The sequence below is a fragment of the Portunus trituberculatus genome, chromosome 4 (assembly GCF_017591435.1).
Source record: "Portunus trituberculatus isolate SZX2019 chromosome 4, ASM1759143v1, whole genome shotgun sequence".
NCBI classification, from domain to species: Eukaryota; Metazoa; Arthropoda; class Malacostraca; order Decapoda; family Portunidae; genus Portunus; species Portunus trituberculatus.
Window position 1 is genome coordinate 5250071 of NC_059258.1, and position 24940 is coordinate 5275010.

Here is a 24940-nt window from a genome sequence, read left to right on the forward strand (position 1 = left end):
ATAGTTTCTATTAATTTGTCTGCTTTTGATGTATGAAATAAAATTACTTATTTTCCTATTATAGATTTGCATTATTGTATTGCATAGTTTCTATTTTGTCTGCTTTTGAAGTATGAAATAAAGTTACTTCTTTTCCTTTATTACGAGTATTTGTTCATTGGGGTAATGGATAATTGTGAAATTGTATTTTTGGGTAATCGCTGCGAAAAGGTTGGGAAACACTGCATTAGACAAACAAAGATTAAAGAGACATATTTGACACGTAACCTAACCTAATCTTAACCTAATCTGAACCTTAACTCAACCTAACCTAACCTAACCCAACCTAGCCTAACCTAAAACATCTCAAACACACACACACACACACACACACACACACACACACACACACACACACACACACACAAACCTTCAAACAAAACAACCTTAAGCTCAAAACAAACAGAAAACACGAACAAATTAGATTACACAAGTGAGGAGGAACGAGAGTTAGTTACTAGGTGTGGTAATTAGCCAGGGAATGAACAGGTGCATTATCAGCGGGTGGCGAGATGAAGAACCGCACGCGCCACTTGTAATCACCTCAGACAAGCTTGTAATGGCAGATAACAGTTAGTGGCAGCAAGGTTGGGTTAATTATTTGTAAAACACTTTTTTGTCACTTTTTTTTTTTATTTGGTATCAATTTTGTATCCTCCGTTGTTGTTGTTGTTGTGGTGGTGGTGGTGGTGGTGGTGTGGTGGTGGTGGTGGTATTATTGTTCTTTTTCTTATTTTTTCTTTCTTAGTCTTCTTCATCTCTGCTACTTATATTTCTTCTTTTCCTTCTATCTATCCCCTCTCATCTCCCTCCTCCTCCTCCTCCTCCTTCTCCTTATTTGCTTTCCTCCTCCATCCCTTTCTTCTTCATCCTCTCCTTCTTTTCTACTCCTCTTTCTCCACCTCACCTTCCACCCTCTTCCTCCTTCTCATTCACTTTCCTCCTCCATCTTTTCCTCTTCATCCTCTTCCTCGTCTCCTACTCCTCTTTCTCCACTTAACCCTCTTCTCTCCTTATCTTTCTTCTCTCTAACCATACCATTATCATCTCTCCTTCATACCTCTCCACCATCACCACCACCATCACCACGACTACCTCAAATAACCCAAGGAATTCACGACCCCTCATCTTCACACACAGGTTGGCTTGGAACAGTTATGATGCCAATGTTTTGCTGCAGTGTGGCCTTCATAGGAACAAGACTAGGGAAGAGCTGGGTGATCCTGGAGGAGAGGTGGCCAGAGACGTACAAGGGAGCAGTCAGACAACCTTACATGGATATTTCGGAGAGGTCATTAGGCAAGGTTGGGAGGTAAGTAAGAGAGTGAATGAGTGAGTGAGATGACCTGAAGACTGACTGATAATGAGTGAATTGGTGAGAGAACAGAGGATACGAGTCATGAAAGAAAGAGAGTGAGTGAGTGAGTGTGTGTGTGAGTGAGTGAGTGAGTGAATAAACTGACTGATATATTGAAAAAGTTGATTGGTAAGAGAAGAGAAGGGGAAAATAATGAAAGAGAGAGAGAGAGAGAGAGAGAGAGAGAGAGAGAGAGAGAGAGAGAGAGAGAGAGAGAGAGAGAGAGAGAGAGAGAGAGAGAGAGAGAGAGAGAGAGAGAGAGAGAACAAATAACCCCACAAAAACAATAAGTATTAACAAATTAGCCTTAACATTACTTCTATGAAACAACACACACACACACACACATACAAAGAACACTAAAAAAAACATAACCACCCATTAACTTGCGTGTGTGTTCTAACTCACTCACTCTACCACTAACACAAACACACACACACACACACACACACACACACACACACACACCCCAATAACATAACTACAATTAACCTGTGTATGTTGTCACTCACTCCATCAGTCACACATCTCTCCCTCAATCCACAGCGTTTTGTAGTGTATGGCCAATCAGTGTAGCTTTCAACGTACCTCTTTCTTCCCAGGAGCATAACACTGTGGTCCGTGGTGCTGAATCTCTTCGGAACTACCAACGTGCACCTCATTCTTATATCAGAGATGCTGGCGGCCGTGGTGCAGACAGAGGCCGGGGCTTGTTTCACCAAATGCCACGCCCTTATTGTTGTGGGAGCTTGTCTTATTCCCATTACCTGGCTGGGCTCTCCTAAAGACTTCTGGTGAGAGAGAGAGAGAGAGAGAGTGTGTGTGTGTGTGTGTGCGTGTGTGTGTGTGTGTGTGTGCGTGTGTGTGTTACCAATATGAGAGAAAGTTAGACAAATATAGATAGAAATACTAGTTTTACCAGAGAGAGAGAGAGAGAGAGAGAGTAATAACATCCATTTAGTCTTCACTGATGAATTTATGCATCAAAAAACATACTATTTATACATCATATCTGAAGCAACAATGTGTGAGATAGATACTTCATGCCATTCACTGTACATTGTTCCATGCATTTCAAAGTGTACAGGCAAAATTAATGGTAAAATATGTGTAGTTTATGTAGTGAGTGAGTGGGTGAATGAGAGTGAGTGAGTGAGTGAATGAATGAATTAGTGAGGTAAGAGAAGAGAGGGGAAACTAAATAAAAGGAAGAGAAAGTGGAAAAAAAAAAGACGTAGAGAAGAGAGAAGAGGGAGAGGGAAGGAAAGAGAGAGAAACAAAAGAAAAAAACGAAAGTAAAAAATAAGGAGGGAGAAACACAATAGAAAGAGAAGCAGAAAGAAGAAAAAAAATTAGGAAACCCACACTAAACAGAATTTACACTGAACATTACTAAACCCTTTAAACCCACAACAAATCAACAAGACTTTTCAACACAACAGGCAAGCTTCTATTTTGGCGGTGGTGTCAACTGCAGCGGCTGTGGTGGTGATACTGGTGCAGATATTTCTCGAGGAAGACTTACCCACGCCAACCTACCCAAACCCTACCCTTGTGTCCTTCGCTCGTGGCTTCGGATCCATCTTGTTTTCATTTGGTGGCGCTGCTGTGTTTCCGACCATTCAGAACGACATGTCAGATCGCTCGCAGTTCTGGAAGAGTGTTATCATCGGCTTTACTGGTGAGTGTGTGTGTTTGTGTGTGTGTGTGTGTGTCTAATTTTAGTCTTCTCGTCTCTCTCTCTCTCTCTCTCTCTCTCTCTCTCTCTCTCTAACAAAGCCAGCAATTTTTCACACCTTCACCTCGTTATATCAAGCTTGCATTACTGCCCATCTCAGGTACATTGCATTTTTTTACATCTTGTTAACCTGTGATAGTGTTCCAGGTGTGTGTTTTTTACCTTTTTACCTTGCATCGTCTAAATCTGGTCATCGTAAGGTAAGGTGATCTATAAGCAACGTTTTTTCGCCTCATTTTTGCTGTAATGTAAGGAAATGAGGCACTCGTAATGGTATATCATTTTCCACTATTCTATCCACCTTCCTGATGCAAGAGATAACCAGTAGTCACAAATCTTTCATCCATATTTTACCTCCGCGACAGAAAACCACACGTAACCTTACATTTCTAAACCAAACAGACATCAGAATTCAAAGCAAACCACAAAAACACTCGTATTTCCACAGGTATCCTCTCTCTGTACCTTCCCGTGGCTCTGGTGGGGTACATCAAGCTCGGAGACGCTGTGGAGAGCAACGTTATAATGAGCGTTACAATGACTCCGATCGTGATTGTAGCGATAGCCATGGAAATAGTGAATCTAATGTGTACCTTCCTCATAAGCTCCAACACCGTGTACCAGTCCATTGAGGAGCTTATCAATGTGCCCAAACGTGAGTGAGAGAGAGAGAGAGAGAGAGAGAGAGAGAGAGAGAGAGAGAGAGAGAGAGAGAGAGAGAGAGATGTGTGCGTGTGTGTGAGAGAGAGAGAGAGAGAGAGAGAATGTGTGTGTGTGTGTGTGTGTGTGTGTGAGAGAGAGAGAGAGAGAGATGTGTGTGTGTGTGTGTGTGTGTGTGTGTGTGTGTGTGTGTGTGTGTGTGTAATTCACCTCGGTCTCCTACTGGTCTTCCCATTACGGAGCGAGCTCAGAGCTCATAGACCGATCTTCGGGTAGGACTGAGACCACAACACACTCCACACACCGGGACAGCGAGGCCACAACCCCTCCAGTTACATCCCCTACCTATTTACTGCTAGGTGAACACACCCCACATATTAACACCCAAGCCCATTTGCCTCGCCGCTTACCGGGACTCGAACCCGGCCCTCTTGATTGTGAGTCGAGCGTGCTAACCACTACACTACGTGGTGTGTGTGTGTGTGTGTGTGTGTGTGTGTGTGTGTGTGTGTGTGTGTGTGTGTGTGTGAGTGAGTGTATGTGTGCGTATTTATAAGCCTATATGTGAGTGAGTGAGTGAGTGAGTGAGTGAGTGAATTAGTAGATTGAATTAATGGATGCGAGTGAGTTGTGGCGTGTGGGTGAGTGTGGCGTGGTTAAACAGATAACTGACTGACTGACTGAGTTTACATTAAAGATAGAATAAATGAAACAGTCAAAATACACAACAAAAAAGCAAATAAATAAATAAATAAATAAATAAATAAATAAATAAATAAACAACGTCAAATCTCAACCTCAACAAGCTTCAAAAAAAAAAAAAAAAAAAAAACATTCATAACTTGTCACATTCCTAACACCAAGCATTCCTCACTCAGGTTTCGGGCCACGTCGCTGCATTGTTCGAGCTGTTATAGTTATCCTTCAAATACTCATTGGTCTGGCTGTTCCTAACTTTGGCAAGATTCTTAACCTGATTGGCGGGTCCCTCATAACACTGTGTACCTTTGTCCTGCCGCCAGTGATGTACATGAGACTCGTGGGGGACAGGAGTAACAAAAACTGGAAGAAAAGGTATATTGAGTTTTGGTGCATGAGTTTAGTTCAGCTTCTTCATAACACCGGTAAGGAGGACCAAGGACTGAGGGAAATGGTGTTGAATTTTGCTATACGAGTCTAGTTTATCCTGTCATAACATCGATTACAAACAAGAATTGAGAGAGAAAAGTGTGTTGAGTTTGGTGCATGAGTTTACGTTGTGTTCTGTCATGATAAAGGACTGAGAGAAATGGTGTTGAATTTGATGTACGAGTCTAGTTTGTCCTGTTATAACATCGATTAAGAACAAGAACTGAAAGAGAAAGGTAAGTTGAGTTTGGTGTACGAGTTAAGTTTAAGTTTCTTCATAATATCGATGAAGAGCAAGAACTGAGAGCAATGGCGTTGTGTTTTGCTGTACGAATTGAGCTTCTGTCATAACACCGATAGGAGAAACAATAACTGGAAGAAAAATGCGCTGAGATTTTTGCTGTAGGAGTTTGGTGTAAGTTTCTTCATAATACAAGAGGAGCAATAACTAAGAAAAGATGTGATGAGTTTTTAGTGAGCCGGAGTTCATCTTGTGTCTTGTCGTAACATATCTCTTCGGGGAAAGTGTTAAAGGCGTCAGCGAGTGTGTTAGTGTGTCGTCTCTCTCTCTCTCTCTCTCTCTCTCTCTCTCTCTCTCTGGGCAGGACTATACTTCGCAGCTTCAGGGCACGTGTTAACTCCTTCATTACTGGGACACATTTTTACCTTGAGTTTTGTGTACCATTAGACCATTTTCTTGACATTAGGAAGGATCTATCGAGGTCAGAATATTAATGGCCACAGTCTTCACTATTCTAACCCCTTTAGTATTGGGACACATTTTTACCATGAGATTTATGTATGATTAGACCATTTTATTGACATTAGGAAGAGTCTATAAGAAGATTAATGGCCAAAGTCTTCACTATATTAATCCCTTTAGTACTGGGACATATTTTTACCATGAGATTTATGTATGATTAGACCATTTTATTGATATTAGGAAGAGTCTATAGAGGTCAGAAGATTAATGGCCACATAAGTTTCTGAAGCTGTATAAAATCACCAAATAGTCACCAGAATGAATACAGAAACGCGTCATGTTACTGAAGGGTTGAAAGGTGCGAGACAGAGTGTGTATGTCCTTCTCTTATTCTTCTCCCGCCAGAACTCTACCGGCGTGGGAGAGGGCGTTTCTAATTGAGATCATCATAGTGGGTGTCATTGGCGGCGTCCTGGCCACCATTATCGCTGTGTATGATGTCGTCACAGCCTCCTTCGACGGAAACTGCTTCATCGACTTCAGCAATTGTCCACTCCTTACAAATTAAACGCTTCATCTACACTGACTCTCATTTGACCCATTCAGTACTGGGAAACATTTTTACCTTAAGATTTGTGTACGATTAGACCATTTTATTTGCATTAGGGAAGGTCTATGGAGGTCAGAAGATTAACAGCCAGTCCTCAGTATTCTAATCAGTACTGGGACACATTCTTACCTTGAGATTGGGTATGATTAGACCATTTTATTGACATTAGGAAGGGTCTATGGAGGTCAGAAGGTTGATAGCCAGTCTTCACTATTCTAATCCCCCACATAAGTCTCTGAAGCTATATAAAACCTCCAAATAATAAGCAAAATGAATGTGAAAAAGCGTGAAGGTACTGAAGAGGTTAAACATTTTGAGTTTTGTGTACGATAAGACGATTTTATTGACATTAGCAAGGGTCTATGAAGGTCAGAAGATTAATGGCCACAGTCTTTACTATTTTAATCCCCACATAAGTTTCTGAAGCTCTACAAAATTGCCTAATAGTAAGCAGAGCCATCACGTGAAATTCCATCTATCGAAACCTATTAGCAATCTTAAAAGAAATAAATAAATAAAAAAAAGAAAAAACAAGGTGAGGGCGAGATAAAGATTCGTACAAGTCAGCGTTATCAGGACAACTCGTACAACAGATAAAGGAAGCGGATACCGTATCAGTGAGAAGTCTTCAAAAACAACGGAAAATAAATAGAAAAAGAACTGAAGGAGAAATAGAGAAGTAGAGAATTAGGACAACTGGCAGATAGATAGATAAATAGTGTATAGGGATTAGTAGATGAAAGATAAAGACAGATAAGGGGCGGGTATCACAGAAAGTCCAGGCAGAGGGTACGATGTGATGGATGGTGGTGATGGTGGTGGTGGATGGTACGGTGACTGGCCTCCTTATCTGTTATCCTTATCTGTCATCGCAGCGTCTTCCCGGCAACGCTCAGGAGGTCAAGATGCGAGCACGGTACGATATCTTAACCACAAAGTCAGCAGTGATAACGGAAGATAAGCATTACAGAAAACTATTATGGGAAAACCTCGCTATTTTTTGTACCTGTCATTATTTGCTAGTTTTTGTATCATTATTATTATTATCCGTCAATTTGCAGTTTCACCCAACCCTAGAGTCTGTGAAGGAGCTCATGTTTTTTTTCCTGTTTTTTCCTGGTGAGAAATGTATTAAAATGATTGATGGTATGCCATTCCCATCACATATCAATATTTTTTTGAGTTATAATTGTTTTCAACGCCAACGTATGCCCACCTCTCATTTCCAGCCATCTTGGGGGACCTGTAGGAAGTTTACCTTTTTGGGTAAGGGAGCACTGGCCCCTTTAATACCGAGAAACATTTTTACCTTCATTTTTGAGTGTGACTAGAGGATTTTATTGATATTAGGAAAGGTCTATGGAGGTCAAAAGATTAATGGCCACAGTCTTCACTATTCTCATCTCAACATATGTTTCTAAAGCTGTATAAAATCACCAAAGAGTCACCAGAATGAATATAAGGTGTGATTAGACCATTTTATTGATATTAGGAAGGGTTTGCGGAGGTCAGAAGATTAATGGCCATAGTCTTCACTATTTTAATCCCAACATATGTTTCTGAAGCTGTACAAAATCATCAAGTAGTCACCAGAATGAATATGGAAACGCGTCGTGGTACTGAAGAGATTAAATGGAAGAACGTGTAATGCAAAAGAGGTCGGATGTCAACAGAATTACATTAAGAATCTCTGAAAACACTTTGACGGTGGCGGCCTCGAACGTTGCTTTGTTATTGTTGGGAAGCGTTGCCAGGGCTTCGTGGCATTTCTGGTTACATCCACTACATTTAGCGAGACCCAACAGGCTGACTATCCAGACCCAACGCTTTCATTCAGTGACGAGGAATAGTTTGAGATATGCATTACAGAAAACTTTTAAGGGCAGACTTCACTATTATTATTATTTATTTGATTTTATTTCATTTTTTTGTATCATTATTATTACTATTTCTGTAGGACGACATGTAAGGTGTGGTTCGTAGAAAACGGAGGGATTTTAATACAGTGATGAGAAAACAGGTATTCCCACAGAAATTTTTAATCCCAAACTTTGCAATTTATAAAGAAATGATAAATGAAAAAACAAAAGAAATTGAAAATGACAGACAACGCCATCTTTTCTTTTATATCTTAGAGCAACAATGAAGGAGAAATTGGAGCAGATTTTCTTTTTAATGGAGACGCGAAGGTTATCTGTGAAGAGATTGGTCAAAAGTGAAGCTTCGATAAGTGATAAGCAATGTGTGATGAAATAACGTATGGGGAAACAGATACCAGGTGATAGTGGTGATAGTGGTGGTGGTGGTGATGGCACGGCTGGTGGTGGTGGTGGTGGTGGTGGTGGTGGTGGTGAAAAGAGGTTGATGAATATGATAAAAAAACAAAATAACTGCTATTACTTCTACTACTATTACTACTACTACTACTACTACTACTACTACTACTACTACTACTACTACTACTACTACTACTACTTCTACTATTACTACTACAACACTGCTATTACTACTACTACAACAACTACTACTACTACTACTACTACTACTACTACTACTACTATAACAGCAACAACCACAACAACAACAACAACAACAACAACAACAACAATAATAATAATAATAATAATAATAATAATAATAATAATAATAATATTTTTTTTCAAGTGGATTTATGTCAGTCAAAATTCTCTCTCTCTCTCTCTCTCTCTCTCTCTCTCTCTCTCTCTCTCTCTCTCTCTCTCTCTCTCTCTCTCCCTAATTTGGCGTAAGGGGACAAATGTTATCTCTATTTTATCTAATGAGTGGCCAAGAAGACACAGAGAGAGGGAGAGAGGAGAGGAGAGGAGAGAGGAGAGGAGAGGAGAGGAGAGAGAGAGGGAGAGTAAGTAAGAGTTCTCAGTTTGTTAACCAGTTTGCCTTGTGACACTTCTGGTTCGTCGTGTGCGTGCGTGTGTGCATGTGCGTGAGTGTACGTGTGTGTGTGTGTGTGTGTGTGTGTGTGTGTGTGTGTGTGTGTGTGTGTGTGTGTGTGTGTGTGTGTCTCAGTGACTTCCATTACAAGCTTTCTCTCATAACATAAATCTTTCTATTAATCCTTTTCTTTCTCCTCTCTCTACTCTCTCTCTCTCTCTCTCTCTCTCTCTCTCTCTCTCTCTCTCTCTCTCTCTCTGACACACCCACACAGCCTCAGCCTCGCTTCTACACCCCTAATGCCACTCTATACTCACAGTTTCTCATATGAACTGACTCACACACACTAAAACTCAAGCCGTGACATCTAAAGTTACGTGACTAATACAATTTTTTACCTGAAACAAATAGAACTTTTACCTGAAACGTCTTGCACTGACTTCCCTGACACAATGCCCAGGTAAAGCTATACAGGTGAAGCTATACAGGTGAAGCTAAACAGGTGAGGCTATACAGGTGAAGCTATACTGGTGAGGCTATACAGGTGAGGCTATACAGGTGAGGCTATACAGGTGAAGCTATACAGGTGAAGCTATACAGGTGAGGCTATACAGGTGAAGCTAAACAGGTGAAGCTATACAGGTAAAGCTATACACTTGAAGCTAAACAGGTGAAGCTATACAGGTAAAGCTATACACTTGAAGCTATACAGGTGAAACTATACAGGTGAAGCTAAACAGGTGAAGCTATACAGGTGAAGCTAAACAGGTAAAACTATACAGGTGAAGCTATACAGGTGAAGCTAAACAGGTGAAACTTTACAGGTGAAGCTATACAAGGTGAAGCTAAACAGGTGAGGCTATACACGTGAAGCTATACAGGTGAAACATTTGAAGCTACACATTTGAAACATTTTGAACATTTTACTACTCCTTATATTCTACATTTGAACCCCTTGGCTGTTATCTGGCACACCTTTTTTGAACTGTCTATCACTGTGAGGTATTGCTACGCCTTCTACACCTACACTGAATCTATAAACTCGGTAGAAAAATGCAGATATATTCTCTCCTGTCCCCTTGTATCTTACGCATGCTTAAAAAGATATCACACAATGCTTCTGGTGCTGTTCATTGTTACGTATCGCAGTGAAAGTGTTAAAGAAGAGTTGATGGAAGAAAAGTGTTAATACGAGAGATGTATACAGGTGGGGTACGCAGGTAAGGTCTTTATTTATGTCACCTGGTTCACCTGTCCGGGTTAAAATTTCTTCAGTACCATGCCACGTTTTCATATGTAGTGTTTATTATTTGGTGATTTTCCACAGATTCAGAAACTCATGTGGGGATTGAAATAGTGAAGACTCTAGCCATCAATCTTCTGACCTCCATAGACCCTTCCTAATGTCAATAAAATCGTGTAATTGTACCCAAAACTCAAGGTAAAAATGCGTCCCAGTGCTGAAGGGGTTAAAATAGTGAAGACTCTACCCATCAATCTTCTGACCTCCATAGACCCTTCCTAATGTCAATAAAATCGTCTAATTGTACCCAAAACTCAAGGTAAAAATGCGTCCCAGTGCTGAAGGAGTTAAAATAGTGAAGACTCTACCCATCAATCTTCTGACCTCCAGAGACCCTTCCTAATGTCAATAAAATCCTCTAATTGTACCCAAAACTCAAGGTAAAAATGCGTCCCAGTGCTGAAGGAGTTAAGAGAGTTTTTCAATTTGAATTATTGACATTGTTTACTTCTCGTTGCCTTGGCGATACAACAGGATGAATATTTTATGTCCTGATATTTTTCCTTTCTCCTTTGTCTATTTTTTTCCTCGATTTCCTTTTTCTCCTCCATAGTCTATTTCGAAGCATTAAAGTGTTTTTCTTTATCTCATTTTTACTTCTACTAACAATATTAAACGAGAGAGAGAGAGAGAGAGAGAGAGAGAGAGAGAGAGAGAGAGAGAGAGAGAGAGAGAGACAGAAAAAAAAAAACTTAACCTATTTTTATTCATGAGTTCCTTTCACCTTAAACTCTTTCCCTCCTTCTCCTCCTCCACTCCATCTCGCCCAACAGGTGTGTGTGTGTGTGTGAGAAGAGGCAGGTGTAAAACAAGATGGCGGACGACACATCCCCCTTGCCCCCTGACAGGTAAGGAAACACACACACACACACACACACACACACACACACACACACACACACACACACACACACACACACAGTTCATACGTAAGGATATGTTTCAGTGGGTGGGTAGAAGTAGTAGTAGTAGTAGTAGTAGTAGTAGTAGTAGTAGTAGTAGTAGTAGTAGTAGAAGCAGTAGTAGTAGTAGTAGTAGTAGTAGTAGTAGTAGTAGTAGTAGTAGTAGTAGTAGTAGCAGTAGTAGTAGTAGTATCTCATCTCTATTCTTTAACCCTCTATCTCCCTTTTATCTAATCTCCTTCATTCTTGTTATTGTTATCGTGAGTTCCTCCATCTTATTTTGGCGCGTGACTCTCCACCACACTGACACACCTACAGATCAATAAATCTATCAAATCTTTCTAATCTTTTCATTCCTCCATTCCTTTTTCTTATATTGGTCTTTTCCTTTCCTCCTGTCCTCCTTTTTCCTTCTCTTCCTTCTTAATCCTTTCCTTTTTTTTCATTTCCCTTTTTGTAATCTTCCCTTTCTTCCTAATCTCTCTTTTTCTCCTCCCCTCCTTCTCATTCTATCTTCCTTCTTGTTTTTCTCTTCTTTTCTCCTCATATCCCTTCTTGAAATCTTCCTTTTTTATTTTCCTAATCCCAGTCTTTTCCTCCTCTCTCCTTCTCCTCTCTTCCTTCCTCTTAGTCTCTTTTCTTTTCATATGCCTTTTTGTAATCGTTTTTCTCTCCTTAATCTCTCGTTTTTCCTTTTCTCTTCCTCTTTATTAGTCTACTCTTTCTTCTCGTATCCCTTGTTACCTTCCTTTTCTTCCTAATCACTCTTTTTTTCCTCCTCTCCTTTTCCTTCTCTCTTCCTTTCTCGTAGTCTATTTTCATTTCATTTCCCTTCTCGTAATTTTTCTTTTCTTTTCTTCTTTTCCTTTTCTTTTTCTAATAATATTCTTTTCCCGCTCTATTCTTAAACTTAAACCTTCCTTCATTTCTACATTTCATCCATATCTCTTCCACTCCCATCACATTTAATTCTATAAGACCCCATTTACCATATGCTTCTTCACCTCCACCTCCTCCTTCTTCTTCTCCTTCTGCAGCAGCGAGACCATGGAAGAGGCGCCCCAGAGAAAGAAGGCTCTAAGTATGGGGATGACAGCCTTCTTCCTCATTGCCCAGATGGCGGGGGCTGGCTTCCTCGCCCTGCCCAGAGCACTTGCCAACACAGGTGAGGTGAGGGACAGAGAGGAAGTGGTGGTGGTGGTGTGTTAGGTATGGCGGTGGTGGTGGTGGTTAAGATTCTAGTGCTGTGTTTTGATATTATAGTGTTATTTTCAAGCTCCATTATTTTATTTTGAAACACTGATCATTTCTCAAACTCCGAACTCTCAATTTTGAAACCTTGGCACTCTTTCAAAACCCCAAAGCTCTTTCAGATCCTCAACACTATTTGGAAACCCTAACCAAACCTAATCAAGTTCCTAAGATACTTTGAACACCTAGTACATTTTTAAACCCACTAACACTTTTAAAACTCTAGTACTCTTCCAAACTCCATCACTATTTGAAATCAGTACTTTTCAAAACCCAACATAATTTGAAACTAGCACTTTACAAAACCCTAGTACTATTTAGTACTATTTAAAACTAGTACTATTTAAAACTACCTAATACCTTTTAAAACTATGGTAAATTTCAATGCCCAACACTCTTTGAAAATTTGTTTCTCTTTCAAACCCGCTAACACTCTTTAAAACTAGTACTCTTTCAAACCCCTAACCCTCTTTGAAACTCTAGTACTCTTTGAAACTACTTAACACCTTTTGAAACTCTAGTACTCTTTCAAATTAACACCCTTTAAAAACTCTTGTACGCATTCAAACCCCTTAACACTCTCTGAAACTTTAGCACTTTTCAAACCCCCAACACTATTTAGAAACCCTAATACTTTCACAAACTACTTAATACCCTTTAAAACTCTAGTACTTTTCAAACCTTAACACTCTTTGAAACTCATACTTTTCAAACTCCCAACATTATTTAGAAATCCTAGTACTCTTTCATAACCTTACTACTTTATTTTGAAAGCCCAGTACTTTTTCAGACCCCAAAAAACTGATACTCTTCTTTTTAAACTCCAGTGTCTGCATCCTTTCTTCTACAGCTTCCTCACTCTATGTTCTTATGTTCCTATTTCTGTCACTTTTACAGCATTAACACCCTTCTCCCTGCAGGTTGGCTTGGGATCTTCATGCTTCCCCTGTTCTGCTTCAGTGTCGGGTTTGTGGGCACGCGTCTAGGCAAGAGCTGGGTCATTTTGGAGGAGCGATGGCCGAAGGAATACAAAGGCCGTGTCAGACAGCCATACAAACTCATCGCCGAAAGATCAATGGGTCCTTTTGGAGGGTAAGTGAATTGTGTACTGAATCTTCCTCTCGTGAGTGGAATGAACACAGTAATTAAGGGCTATATTTCCAAACACTTCAACTCTGAGTATTCTGTTTGAAAGGCTCTGCTTGAAGTTGCACGTCTTTTTAAAGGTGTTATTATGGTTCTAGTGAGAGGTTAACATGATTTTTACATTACTGATAAAAGAAACGCACTTGGTAATCAGGAAAAGCGTCTCTGTGGCCTTTGAAATCTTTTATGGTGGGAGAGCAAACCGTTTCAGAATACGAGTCAAATAGGTTTCAAAAGACAAAGTATATTCATTAACATTTCCCTAATACTGACAAAAGCCCAACAAAACACGATTACTTCACGAGAGTACACAAGTAACAGCAATAACACATACACGATTGACATTTCTCTTCCAAACAAGCACTAAACCTCGCATTTCAGGAGAGTGACGCAGATATTGGTGCTGGTGAAGCTGTTCGGGTCTTCCACTGTGCACATGATCCTGATATCGGAGATGGTGGCGGCCGTGGTGCAGGAACAAGCTGAATTCTGCCTCACCAAATGTCACGTGATACTCATTGTTGGGGCTATCCTGATCCCCTCACCTGGCTGGGCTCGCCTAAGGACTTATGGTGAGAGAGAGAGACAGAGAGAGAGAGAGAGAGAGAGAGAGAGAGAGAGATGACGACTTTCCTATTCAATTTTACTGTCTTATCCTAAACGTTTGAAAACCCCAATCTATCCCTTTTCCAGTCCAACAATAAGGCGTCTGTACTACTATTGCTGATTACATATGGTGGCAGAGGTGGGATAATGACGCATTCCCTATATAAATCCACCTTCCTACCCGTAACCTTTGAAAGCACAAGGTACACGTTTATATTTCAACAGGCAGGCGTCTATACTGGCAGTGGTCGCAACAGTGGTGGCTATTGTCGTGATAGTGGTGCAAATATTCCTCAGCGAAGAGAATTTTGACACACCAACGTACCCTAACCCCACAGTCCCTTCCTTCTCTCGGGGTTTTGGCTCCATCCTCTTCGCTTTTGGAGGCATGGCAACTTTCCCGACCATCCAGAATGACATGGCTAACAGATCCCGATTTTGGCAGAGTGTTGTTATTGGTTTTAGTGGTAAGTTTGGCTAGATGTTTGTGTGTCTATCTGTCTCTTTTTCTTTCTCTCTTGTTTGACCATCAGCCTCTTTGTATTTCTCCCCTTTCTCATTTTCTCTCTCTCTCTCTCTCTCTCTCTTTCTCTTTCTTTGTTTTGTCTCTTCGTTCCTCATTCATCTTTACAAAGTGTCTAGTTTTTACTCATTTTTCTGAAACTTAAGCCACGGTGCATTAGTCCAGTTTCTCTCTCTCTCTCTCTCTCTCTCTCTCTCTCTCTCTCTCTCTCTCTCTCTCTCTCTCTCTCTCTCTCTCTCTCTCTCTCTCAATATTCCTTCACACATTTGTAGCTCTAATTACTGTGGAAAGCTTTTATTTCTACACACCTGCTCCATACATTCAAATATGTCACTAGTCATATATATTCCTTCCGTGCACGTGTTCCAGCATATTTGATAGACAGGATGAATATGTATGAATGATGGAGAACGCTGATTAACTCTTGCATAGGGAGGTGGACGGGATTCTGGCACCAATTCTTATTAATAGTGAAGGTTATATATAAATCTCAGCTTGATCCAGAAACAGCTTTATTACTCTGACGTTTCGACAAAAAAAAGTCTTGCTTAGAAATATATATATTTTTTTTTGTAGAGTAATAAAGTAATAAAAGTATTCCTGAGGTTTCAAGATATTTAACCCTTTCTTTTGGTTAAATCTCTCAGACCTGCACGGGAACTGGCAACTAAGTGGTTTTTAACTTGAGATTTGTGTACGATTAGACCATTTTATTGACATTATGAGGTGTCAATGGAGGTCAGAAGATTAATGGCCAGAGTCTTCACTATTTTAATCCCCCACATGAGTTTCTGAATCTGCATAAAACTACCAAATAGTAAGCAGAGTGAATATGGAAACGCGTCATGGTACTGAAGGGGTTAACTCCCATTGTCCTTAGCCAGTTTTCCCCTTTTACATATCAAAAAACACCCAAGATTCAACTGCTACCTTCACGACACAACAGTCATCAACGATCTCACCAACCCTAACGTTACTTGATAATACTAAAGCTCCATATTCCACAGGCATCATCACCCTGTACATGCCTGTGGCCCTGGCTGGCTACATCAAGATTGGAGACGCAGTGAGCAGCAACATCATCCTCAGCGTGGATATGTCTAATGCAGTTTTGGTCGCTATCGCCATGCAGATCATAAACTTGCTCTGCACCTTCCTTCTCAGTTCAAACCCCGTGTATCAGTCTTTGGAGGAAGTGTTTAATGTGAGGAAAGGTGAGGGAGTGTGTGTGTGTGTGTGTGTGTGTGTGTGTGTGTGTGTGTGTGTGTGTGAGAGAGAGAGAGAGAGACAGAGAGACATTTGGCGTGTGGAAATTTGATCAGAAGTAAGTTACGTGCTCAATGTGATGAAAGGTAAGGGAATGAGTGAGTGATGGAGTGTGTGTGTGTGTGTGTGTGTGTGTGTGTGTGTGTGTGTGTGTGTGTGTGTGTGTGTGTGTGTGTGTGTGTGTGTGTGTGTGTGTGTGTGTGTGTGTGTGTGTGTGTGTGCGTAAGGGTGGAACGGAAAGAGATACATAAGTGTCAGAATTTGATAGGAAGGAAGTCGGGCGTTCAATAAGAGGAAAGTTAAAGCAGTGAGTGAGTGAGTGAATGAGTGAGTAAGTAAGTGAGTGAGTGAGTGAGTGAGTGAGTGAGTGAGTGAATTATTCCCATACTGAGCGACTGATACAAAAAAAACATTCATACCTTACAGAAAAACCATCTCTCCAAATGACGTTCATATCTAATACAAAAACATTCCTAGCACAAATATTCCCAACTAGAAACAGAGAGAGAGAGAGAGAGAGAGAGAGAGAGAGAGAGAGAGAGAGAGAGAGAGAGAGACATTCATAACTAAAATCAAAACAAACCATATATTCCTAATTAAAAACGGAAAACCAACTGAAAAAAATGCCAAAATCCAACAAAAACACTCAAAAACATTCCTAACTTTACAACAATCATTCCTAACACATTCTTTATTTACTTATAAGATAAAACAAGACCCTTCATAACTTGTACTAACGTTCATAACATAACAATACACGTCAACATCCATTATAGTGAATCTAAACCCCTATAACAACATACATAACACACACACACCTATAACACACTCTAACATCAATCGAATCCTTCCTAACACCATTCCTAACTGCAGGCTTCAGTCCCCAACGCTGCATAGTAAGAGCGAGTGTCGTGTCCATGCAAATGATCATTGGTTTGGCTGTTCCTAACTTCGGCAAGCTTCTCAACCTGATTGGCGGGTCCCTCATAACACTGTGTACCTTCGTGCTCCCTCCAGTGATGTACATGAAGTTAGTGAAGGACAGGAGTGACAAGACATGGCAGGAAAGGTGAGTGTGTGTGTGTGTGTGTGTGTGTGTGTGTGTGTGTGTGTGTGTGTGTGTGTGTGTGTGTGTGTGTGTGTGTGTGTGTGTGTGTTGAAGGTTTGTATTTGGTTTTCATTTTCTTTTTTTTTTTTTCTCTCATCAATCAGCTTGCTAATTAACAGAAACGTGTGTGTGTGTGTGTGTGTGTGCGTGTGTGTGTGTGTGTGTGTGTGTGTGTGTGTGTGTGTGTGTGTGTGTGTGTGTGTGTGAGAGAGAGAGAGAGAGTGACAAATTCCCCTATCTCTTTGTTTATATAAGTCTGTTAGTCTGTCTAGCTTTCTGTCTCTGTGTATAAATTTCTCTCCCTCTCTCTCTCTCTCTCTCTCTCTCTCTCTCTCTCTCTCTCTTAAGTCTAACTACAATATGAACGTATCCTCCTATGACACGCTAACCTTTCTGGCCCAGCATTATGGGAGCCCCAGTACCATTACCAGCAGTGTACATGTGAAGGTCTGACCACCACTTTGTACCCTCCCTCAGGAGCATACCGCTTTGGGAGAAGGTGTTCCTGGTGGAGGCAATCATCGTGGGCGTGGTGGGCGGGGTGCTGTCAACTATCACGGCCTTGTATGATGTGATTGAGGTGTCCTTTACGTCAAACTGTTTCAATAGTTTTAGTGAGTGTTCAAGTTTGTCCAAGTGATGATCCTGACACTTTTCATAATTTGTAATACCGTTCCTAACTAGTGTTTTTATTCTTAACATTCCTAACATATGCTACCACCTCCTTACTTTAGTCAATGATACTTCCTAACACATCTTCATAACCTGTAATACCGTTCCTAACTCGTGATTTTACTCTTAACATTCCTAACACATGCTACCACCTCCTTACATTAGCCTAACACTTTTTAACACATCCTAACTTTACCTTATGTGAGGAACTATATCATTTATAACTTGCAATACCGTTCCTAACTCGTGATTTTACTCTTAACATCCCTAACACAAGCTAACACTTCCTTACTTTGACCTAACACTTCCTAACACACCTAACACATCCTGACTTTATCTTATGTGAGAAACGAGACCCTTCATAACTTCTAATACCATTCCTAACACATAAAACTACACGTTAACAACATTTCTAAACCATCCTAACCCCTATAACAACCTACATAACACACAGGCACCTATAACACACTCCTAACACCGTTGTACACCTTCATAACACCCCCCTAACACCCGATACACTACTTCCAACTCCAATAACACAATTAACACCAGCAGAACACCACTATTAGTCATAACATCCTCTACAACATCAATAACACACTTCCTAACACTCATAACACTTTTGCAACACCGTCAAAACCTTCTAAAATGCATGAAACACCATTAACACCCTTCCTAACACTCGTAACACCGTCAAAACCTTCTAGAATACATTTAACACCACTAACAATCTTCCTAACATTTGCAACATTTTCGAAACACTGTCAAAACCTTCTGGAATGTATGTAACACCACTAAGACCCTTCCTAACACTGCTAACACCTTCGAAACACTGTCAAAACCTTCTGGAATGTATGTAACACCACTAACACCCTTCCTAACACTCGTAACACCTTCGTAACACCGTCAAAGCCTTCTAGAATGCATTTAACACCACTGACACCCTTCCTAACACTCGTAACACCTTCGTAACACCGTCAAAACTTTCTGGAATGCATGTCACACCACTAACACCCTTCCTAACACTCGTAACACCTTCGTAACACCGTCAAAATCTTCTAGAATGCATTTAACACCACTGACACCCTTCCTAACACTCGCAACACCTTCGCAACACCGTCAAATCCTTCTACAAGGCATGTAACACCACTAACACCCTTCCTAACACTGACGGCAAAGGGTGTAACACGTTCCTAACACGCGTCTCATGTTCTCATTAAGGGAGATCCACGGAACTTAATTCTACCTTGGCGGGAGAGGTAATGACTCGTGCCCCTGCTCTCTCTCTCTCTCTCTCTCTCTCTCTCTCTCTCTCTCTCTCTCTCTCTCTCTCTCTCTCTCTCTCTCTCTCTCTGTTCTTTGTGTTATTTATGACTGTAAATATAAATAAACAAAATGATTTACTTTCTTTATCTTTCATTTATCACACTTTCACATTTTTATTTCCTATGTAACCTTGACTTTATGGGCCTACACGTCTGCTGCTGCTTGTCCCTCCTTAGTGTTCCTTTCTGACGCCATAGCGTGTATACTCATACCCTGAAACGCTCTGCTCTCTCACCACGACCGTTCTTCAAAGCCACAGAGATGACAGGACGGGTTTCTAAAGGTGTATCTCCTGTGAATTGTGTAGAAGCCTTGTTCATTTGTCACTAGAACCCTAAAAACGCCCTTAAAAACTTGTATCACTTAAGCAGGAACCTTTTAAAATAGCTTGCGTGAAGGTCTGAACGTTTCTCAATATTCTAAAACGCTTTGCATTCTCATCATCGCTTCTTTCCAAAGGCTCCAGTTGAAGATACACGTGTTTTTAAGGGTATTTTCACTGTTCTGGTGATAGATTAGGAAGATTTCTAGCTTATTAAAGGAGAAACTGTCTTTAAAACCCAACTAGTTGTCTCCGTGGCCTTGGAAAATTGTCGTAGTGAAAAGAGAAGGCGTTTTTTAATACGGTTGTAGAGTGACGTGTGTGGAGAGTGGAGAGGAATATGGAACACATCAGAAAGGTTTATAAGATTACATGAATTTATGGATGGGGGAATGATAGGTTGCAAATAGGTAGGTATGTCTTATTCAGGTAGTAGTAGTAGCAGTAGTAGTATAGTAGTAGTAGTAGTAGTAGTAGTAGTAGTAGTAGTAGTAGTAGTAGTAGTAGTAGTAATAGTAGTAGTAGTACTAGTAGTAGTACTTCCAATAAAGCTGGTTGTGATCTCGCTGAATGTTTCCCTTTGTGTCTCACAACTCAAGGGGGTAGTCACAGCCTACCCTCTAAAGACAGCTCTCCTTCTTCACACGAAACTACATGCACTTACCACACATACACCCTTCACTTCAAATCAAACTTCAAAAGAAAAATGGGACCCGAAATAAATGCCTCGGAGTCTCCTGGGGAGGGGACCAAAAAGGTCCCCAGGTCTGACATCTCTCCTGTTGATGACCACAAATGCCTTGACACCTCCCTCAACTTTTTCTACATTAACTTCTGCAACATTCGCGGTCTTACATCTAATTTTCAATCTGTGGAACACCACACTCACAACTCCACCTTGGACGATTCTGGCCTTGTCCCTCCCTCTCCTCCTCCCTCTGACTATTTCATGTCTACAATCAAAATTCTTCGTAATGATGTTTTCCATGCCCTTGCTGGCCTAAACCCTCGGAAGGCTTATGGACCTGATGGGGTCCTTCCTATTGTTCTCAAAAACTGTGCTTCTGTGCTTGCACCTTGCCTGGCCAAACTCTTCCAACTTTGTCTATCGACTTCTACCTTTCCTTCCTGCTGGAAGTTCGCCTACATTCAGCCTGTTCCTAAAAAGGGTGACCGTTCTAACCCCTCAAACTACCGTCCTATAGCTTTAATCTCTTGCTTGTCTAAAGTTTTTGAATCTATCCTGAATAGGAAGATTCTCAAACATCTGTCACTTCACAATCTTCTGTCTGATCGCCAGTATGGCTTCCGTCAAGGTCGCTCTACTGGTGATCTTCTGGCTTTCCTTACTGAGTCTTGGTCATCCTCTTTAGAGATTTCGGTGAAACTTTTGCTGTTGCGTTAGACATATCAAAAGCTTTTGATAGAGTCTGGCATAAAGCTTTGATTTCAAAACTGCCCTCCTACGGCTTCTATCCTTCTCTCTGCAACTTTATCTCAAGTTTCCTTTCCGACCGCTCTATTGCTGCTGTGGTAGACGGCTACTGTTCTTCTCCTAAACCTATTAATAGTGGTGTTCCTCAGGGTTCTGTCCTGTCACCCACTCTCTTTCTATTATTCATTAATGACCTTCTTAACCAAACTTCTTGCCCTATCCACTCCTACGCTGATGATACCACCCTACATCTTTCCACGTTCTTTCAGAGACGTCCAACCCTTCAGGAAATCAACAGATCACGCGGGGACGCCACGGAACGCCTGACTTCCGATCTTTCTAAGATTTCCGATTGGGGCAGAGAAAATCTAGTAGTTTTCAATGCCTCAAAACTCAATTCCTCCATCTATCAACTCGACACAACCTTCCAGACAACTATCCCTCTTCTTCAATGACACTCAACTGTCTCCTCTTCCACAATGAATATCCTCGGTCTGTCCTTTGCTCATAATCTTAACTGGAAACTTCACATCTCATCTCTTGCTAAAACAGCTTCTATGAAGTTAGGTGTTCTGAGGCGTCTCCGACAGTTTTTCTCGCCCTCCAACTGCTTACTCTGTATAAGGGCCTTATCCGTCCCTGTATGGAGTACTCTTCGCATGTTTGGGGGTTCCAGTCACACAGCTTTGCTTGATAGGGTGGAATCGAAAGCTCTTCGTCTCATCAACTCCCTCCTCTGACTAACTGTCTTCAGTCTCTTTCTCACCGCCGAAATGTTGCATCCCTTTCTATATTTTATCGCTATTTTCATGGTAACTGTTCTACTGATCTTGCTAACTGCATGCCTCCCTCCTCCTGCGGCCACGCTGCACAAGGCTTTCTTCTTCCTCTCATCCCTATTCTGTCCAACTCGCTAATGCAAGAGTTAACCAGTACGCTCAATCATTCATCCCTTTCACTGGTAAACTCTGGAACTCCTCCCTGCATCTGTATTTCCAATTCCTACAACTTGTCTTCTTTTAAGAGGGAGGTATCGAGGCATTTGCTCCCCTAATTCTGGCTGACGGTTTTGGCACTTTTTGTACTCTTTGGAGAGCCAGCGCTCAAGTGGGATTTTTTCTAACTTTCTTTTTTTTGCCCTTGGCTGGCCCTCTTCCCTACGTAAAAAAAAAAAAAAAAAAAGAAAGTAGCAGCCGTAGCAACAGCACTACCAGCAGCAGCAGCAGCAGTAGTAGTAGTAGTAGTAGTAGTAGTAGTAGTAGTAACAGGTAGAAATGTGTTACGGAGAGCCTGCCACGTGTAGATAGGAAGCAGTGTGGAAAACCTTCTATCGACAAGGGAGATGGGATGACGCGTTCCTCCTGGCTGTGATCGAGAGACTACTAAACCTGCTTCTAAATTTCCGGTTGATAGACAAAGTGAAGGAGAAACAACATTTGAAGTAAATAAAAGTGAGATGACGGTTTGTTTACTTAGGATGGGAAAAGGCCAAGGGTAACAAGAAATATATAAAAAAAGACCCACTTGAATGCCAGTTCCCGTGCAGGTCAAAGGGACAGCTGAAATAAAGGGAAAAATGTCTTGAACTGCATTGTTTCCCTCTTGTCTTAAGCCATAATCCTGACAGTCTTAAGCTATAAACCCTGACAGTCTTAAGCCATAAATCCTGACAGTCTTAAGCCATAAATACTGAGTCTTAAGCCATAAATCCTAACAGTCTTAAGCCATAAACCCTGACAGTCTTAAGCCATAAATCCTGACAGTCTTAAGCCATAAATACTGAAAGTCTTAAGCCATAAACCCTGACAGTCTTAAGCTATAAACCCTGACAGTCTTAAGCCATAATCCCTGACAGTCTTAAGCCATAAATACTGACAGTCTTAAGCCATAAACTCTGACAGTCTTAAGCCATAAATACTGACAGCCTAAGCGCTAACCTCCTGACAGTCTTAAGTCATTAATTTTTGGCGTTACTTAGTGAAACAGCATTATGGATAAAATGGTTCCACTTTACATTTGCAGATTTGCCAACCAAAAATTTTACGATAAGGAATAAGCATCATCAGAAAAAACCTAATAATGAGAACTCTGCAAACCATCTCTGTGGGTTTTGGAAGTGCAGTACAATAATCTTCATGCAAAAACAAAACGCTTCGAAATACATGCAGTCGGTGTTCAGTTCAGCGCAGTAACGGTTTGCTTCATGATGGCGATGGAGTCTGGAGGGATAGGGGTAGTGTTGATAAAGGGTGGGGGTTGGGAGCGCGCAGGTAACACACACACACACACACACACACACAAAATACTGACAGTCTTAACCTTCCCAGCCTGTCAAACGTCACCAAACAGAAACACAGAAAAAACACAACACAACGAAACTATTGACAATTATTGTATCTTGCTCTGCTCGTGACCGCCCCAAATGCTCGCCACACTCCTTCCCTCACGCTCCAACGCCCCACACGCTCCACTATGCAATGCTCGTGAACGTTGTGGCGCCTTACAGAAACTCTCTCTCTCTCTCTCTCTCTCTCTCTCTCTCTCTCTCTCTCTCTCTCTCTCTCTCTGGTTGTGTAAGTGGGAGAATGAGCGAGTGACTGACTGACTGACTGACAGACTGATTGACTGACTGACTGACTTACTGACTTGCTGGTTGGCTGGCTGGCTGACTGACTGACTGACTGACTGACTGACTGACTGACTGACTGACTGACTGACTGACTGAGAGAGGGTAAGAAAATAGAATAAACTAATGTCTTTTCCCCTCTCTCTCTCTCTCTCTCTCTCTCTCTCTCTCTCTCTCTCTCTCTCTCTCTCAGGAAGGTGAAGCCATAAGAAAAGGGAAATTTTAAACGTGTATTCAAAACTTTTCTTCTTCCTTTGCATGGAGGTAAGTTTGTTTGTTTTCTTTCTTGATTGAGTTTTGCAGGTACACTATGATAGATTCAAAACTTCTTCTATATCTATTTTCAGAAGAGACGGAAGTATCTATTTATCTATTTTTCTATCTTCCTTTCTATCTATCTATCTATTTATCTATCTATCTGTCTACTTTTCTTTCCATCACTAAGCATTTATTTGTTTTTCATTCTTTAATTTTTCATCTCTCTCTCTTTTGAAAACCAGTTCCTTTCTTTCTCTTCCTTAAACCCTATCAATCTTGAACCCATTAATTCTCACCCTATCTATTTACCAATCTATCCATTTACCTGTTCTAGTTCACCCATCTATTCCCACCTCTCCTCTCCTCCCTCTCCTCCCTCTCCTCCCTCTCCTCTCTCTCCCACCCGACATCCTCTCCCAATGTTTTACTGGCTAACACAAAACAACAGTTAGGAAAAGGGAATAGTTTAAATATCTGGCTCCAACATTCCCACACCTCGCTGTTCATGTGTGTGTATTGTCTCTGAAACGAAGGTAAAAACTTTTAATTAAACCCTGTTGCTCTTGTTCTTTTTGTCTGGTTTGTGTGTGTGTGTGTGTGTGTGTGTGTGTGTGTGTGTGTGTGTGTGTGTGTGTGTGTGTGTGTGTGTGTGTGTGTGTGTGTGTGTGTGTGTGTGTGTGTGTGTGTGTCCGAAAGGTCATAAGGGTTCTATCAAATGTTTCACAGATTAAAAAGTTCAATTAAGGTTCTACAAAAAGGTTAAGAATGGTTTAGTAAATACTGTATTAGACGTTCTACAAAAAGGTTTAGTTTGGTTCTACAGAAAAGTTAAGTTTACGTTCAGAAAACAGGTTCTATCATTCACGAAAAAGTACTACAGAAAGGTCAGGTTAGGTTAGGTTAGGTCAGGTTAGGTTAGGTTAGGTTAAGTTAGGTTAGGTTAGGTTAGGTTAAGTTTGGTTAGGTTAGGTTGGGTTAGGTAGGTTCTGGTTGGATTAGGTTAGGTTAAGTTTGGTTAGGTTAGGTTAGGTTGAATTAGGTTGGGTTAGGT

The 24940-nt window shown here is 41.0% G+C and overlaps 2 protein-coding genes across 10 annotated transcripts in view; both read left to right on the forward strand.

Moving 5' to 3' along the window:
* LOC123512642 (amino acid transporter AVT1B-like) overlaps positions 1-6205 on the forward strand; it is a 14401-nt gene extending 8196 nt beyond the window's left edge. For all 5 annotated transcript variants that reach the window (XM_045269088.1, XM_045269099.1, XM_045269117.1 and 2 more), the window contains 6 exons: positions 1180-1351; positions 1999-2190; positions 2839-3077; positions 3583-3789; positions 4673-4868; positions 6031-6205. In XM_045269088.1, the coding sequence (XP_045125023.1) occupies positions 1180-1351; positions 1999-2190; positions 2839-3077; positions 3583-3789; positions 4673-4868; positions 6031-6193 (1169 nt within the window). In that variant the 3' untranslated portion in view covers positions 6194-6205. The remainder of the gene's footprint in view (positions 1-1179; positions 1352-1998; positions 2191-2838; positions 3078-3582; positions 3790-4672; positions 4869-6030) is intronic.
* Positions 6206-9136: 2931 nt separating this feature from the next.
* On the forward strand, positions 9137-18628 carry LOC123512545 (amino acid transporter AVT1C-like). Of its 5 annotated transcripts, none has more exons than XM_045268979.1 (6): positions 9137-9166; positions 11222-11296; positions 12388-12515; positions 13522-13693; positions 14129-14319; positions 14579-14784. In XM_045268979.1, the coding sequence occupies exons 2-6, from the start codon at positions 11262-11264 to the stop codon at positions 14626-14628; spliced, it is 576 nt and encodes a 191-aa protein (XP_045124914.1). In that variant the 5' UTR covers positions 9137-9166; positions 11222-11261; the 3' UTR covers positions 14629-14784. The 5 variants fall into 5 exon arrangements, with proteins under 5 accessions (XP_045124914.1, XP_045124921.1, XP_045124936.1 ...); XM_045268986.1 differs by having other exon boundaries at positions 9144-9193; positions 14579-14769; XM_045269001.1 differs by lacking the exon at positions 9137-9166 and adding an exon at positions 9177-9197 and having other exon boundaries at positions 14579-14769.
* Positions 18629-24940: the final 6312 nt, after the last annotated feature.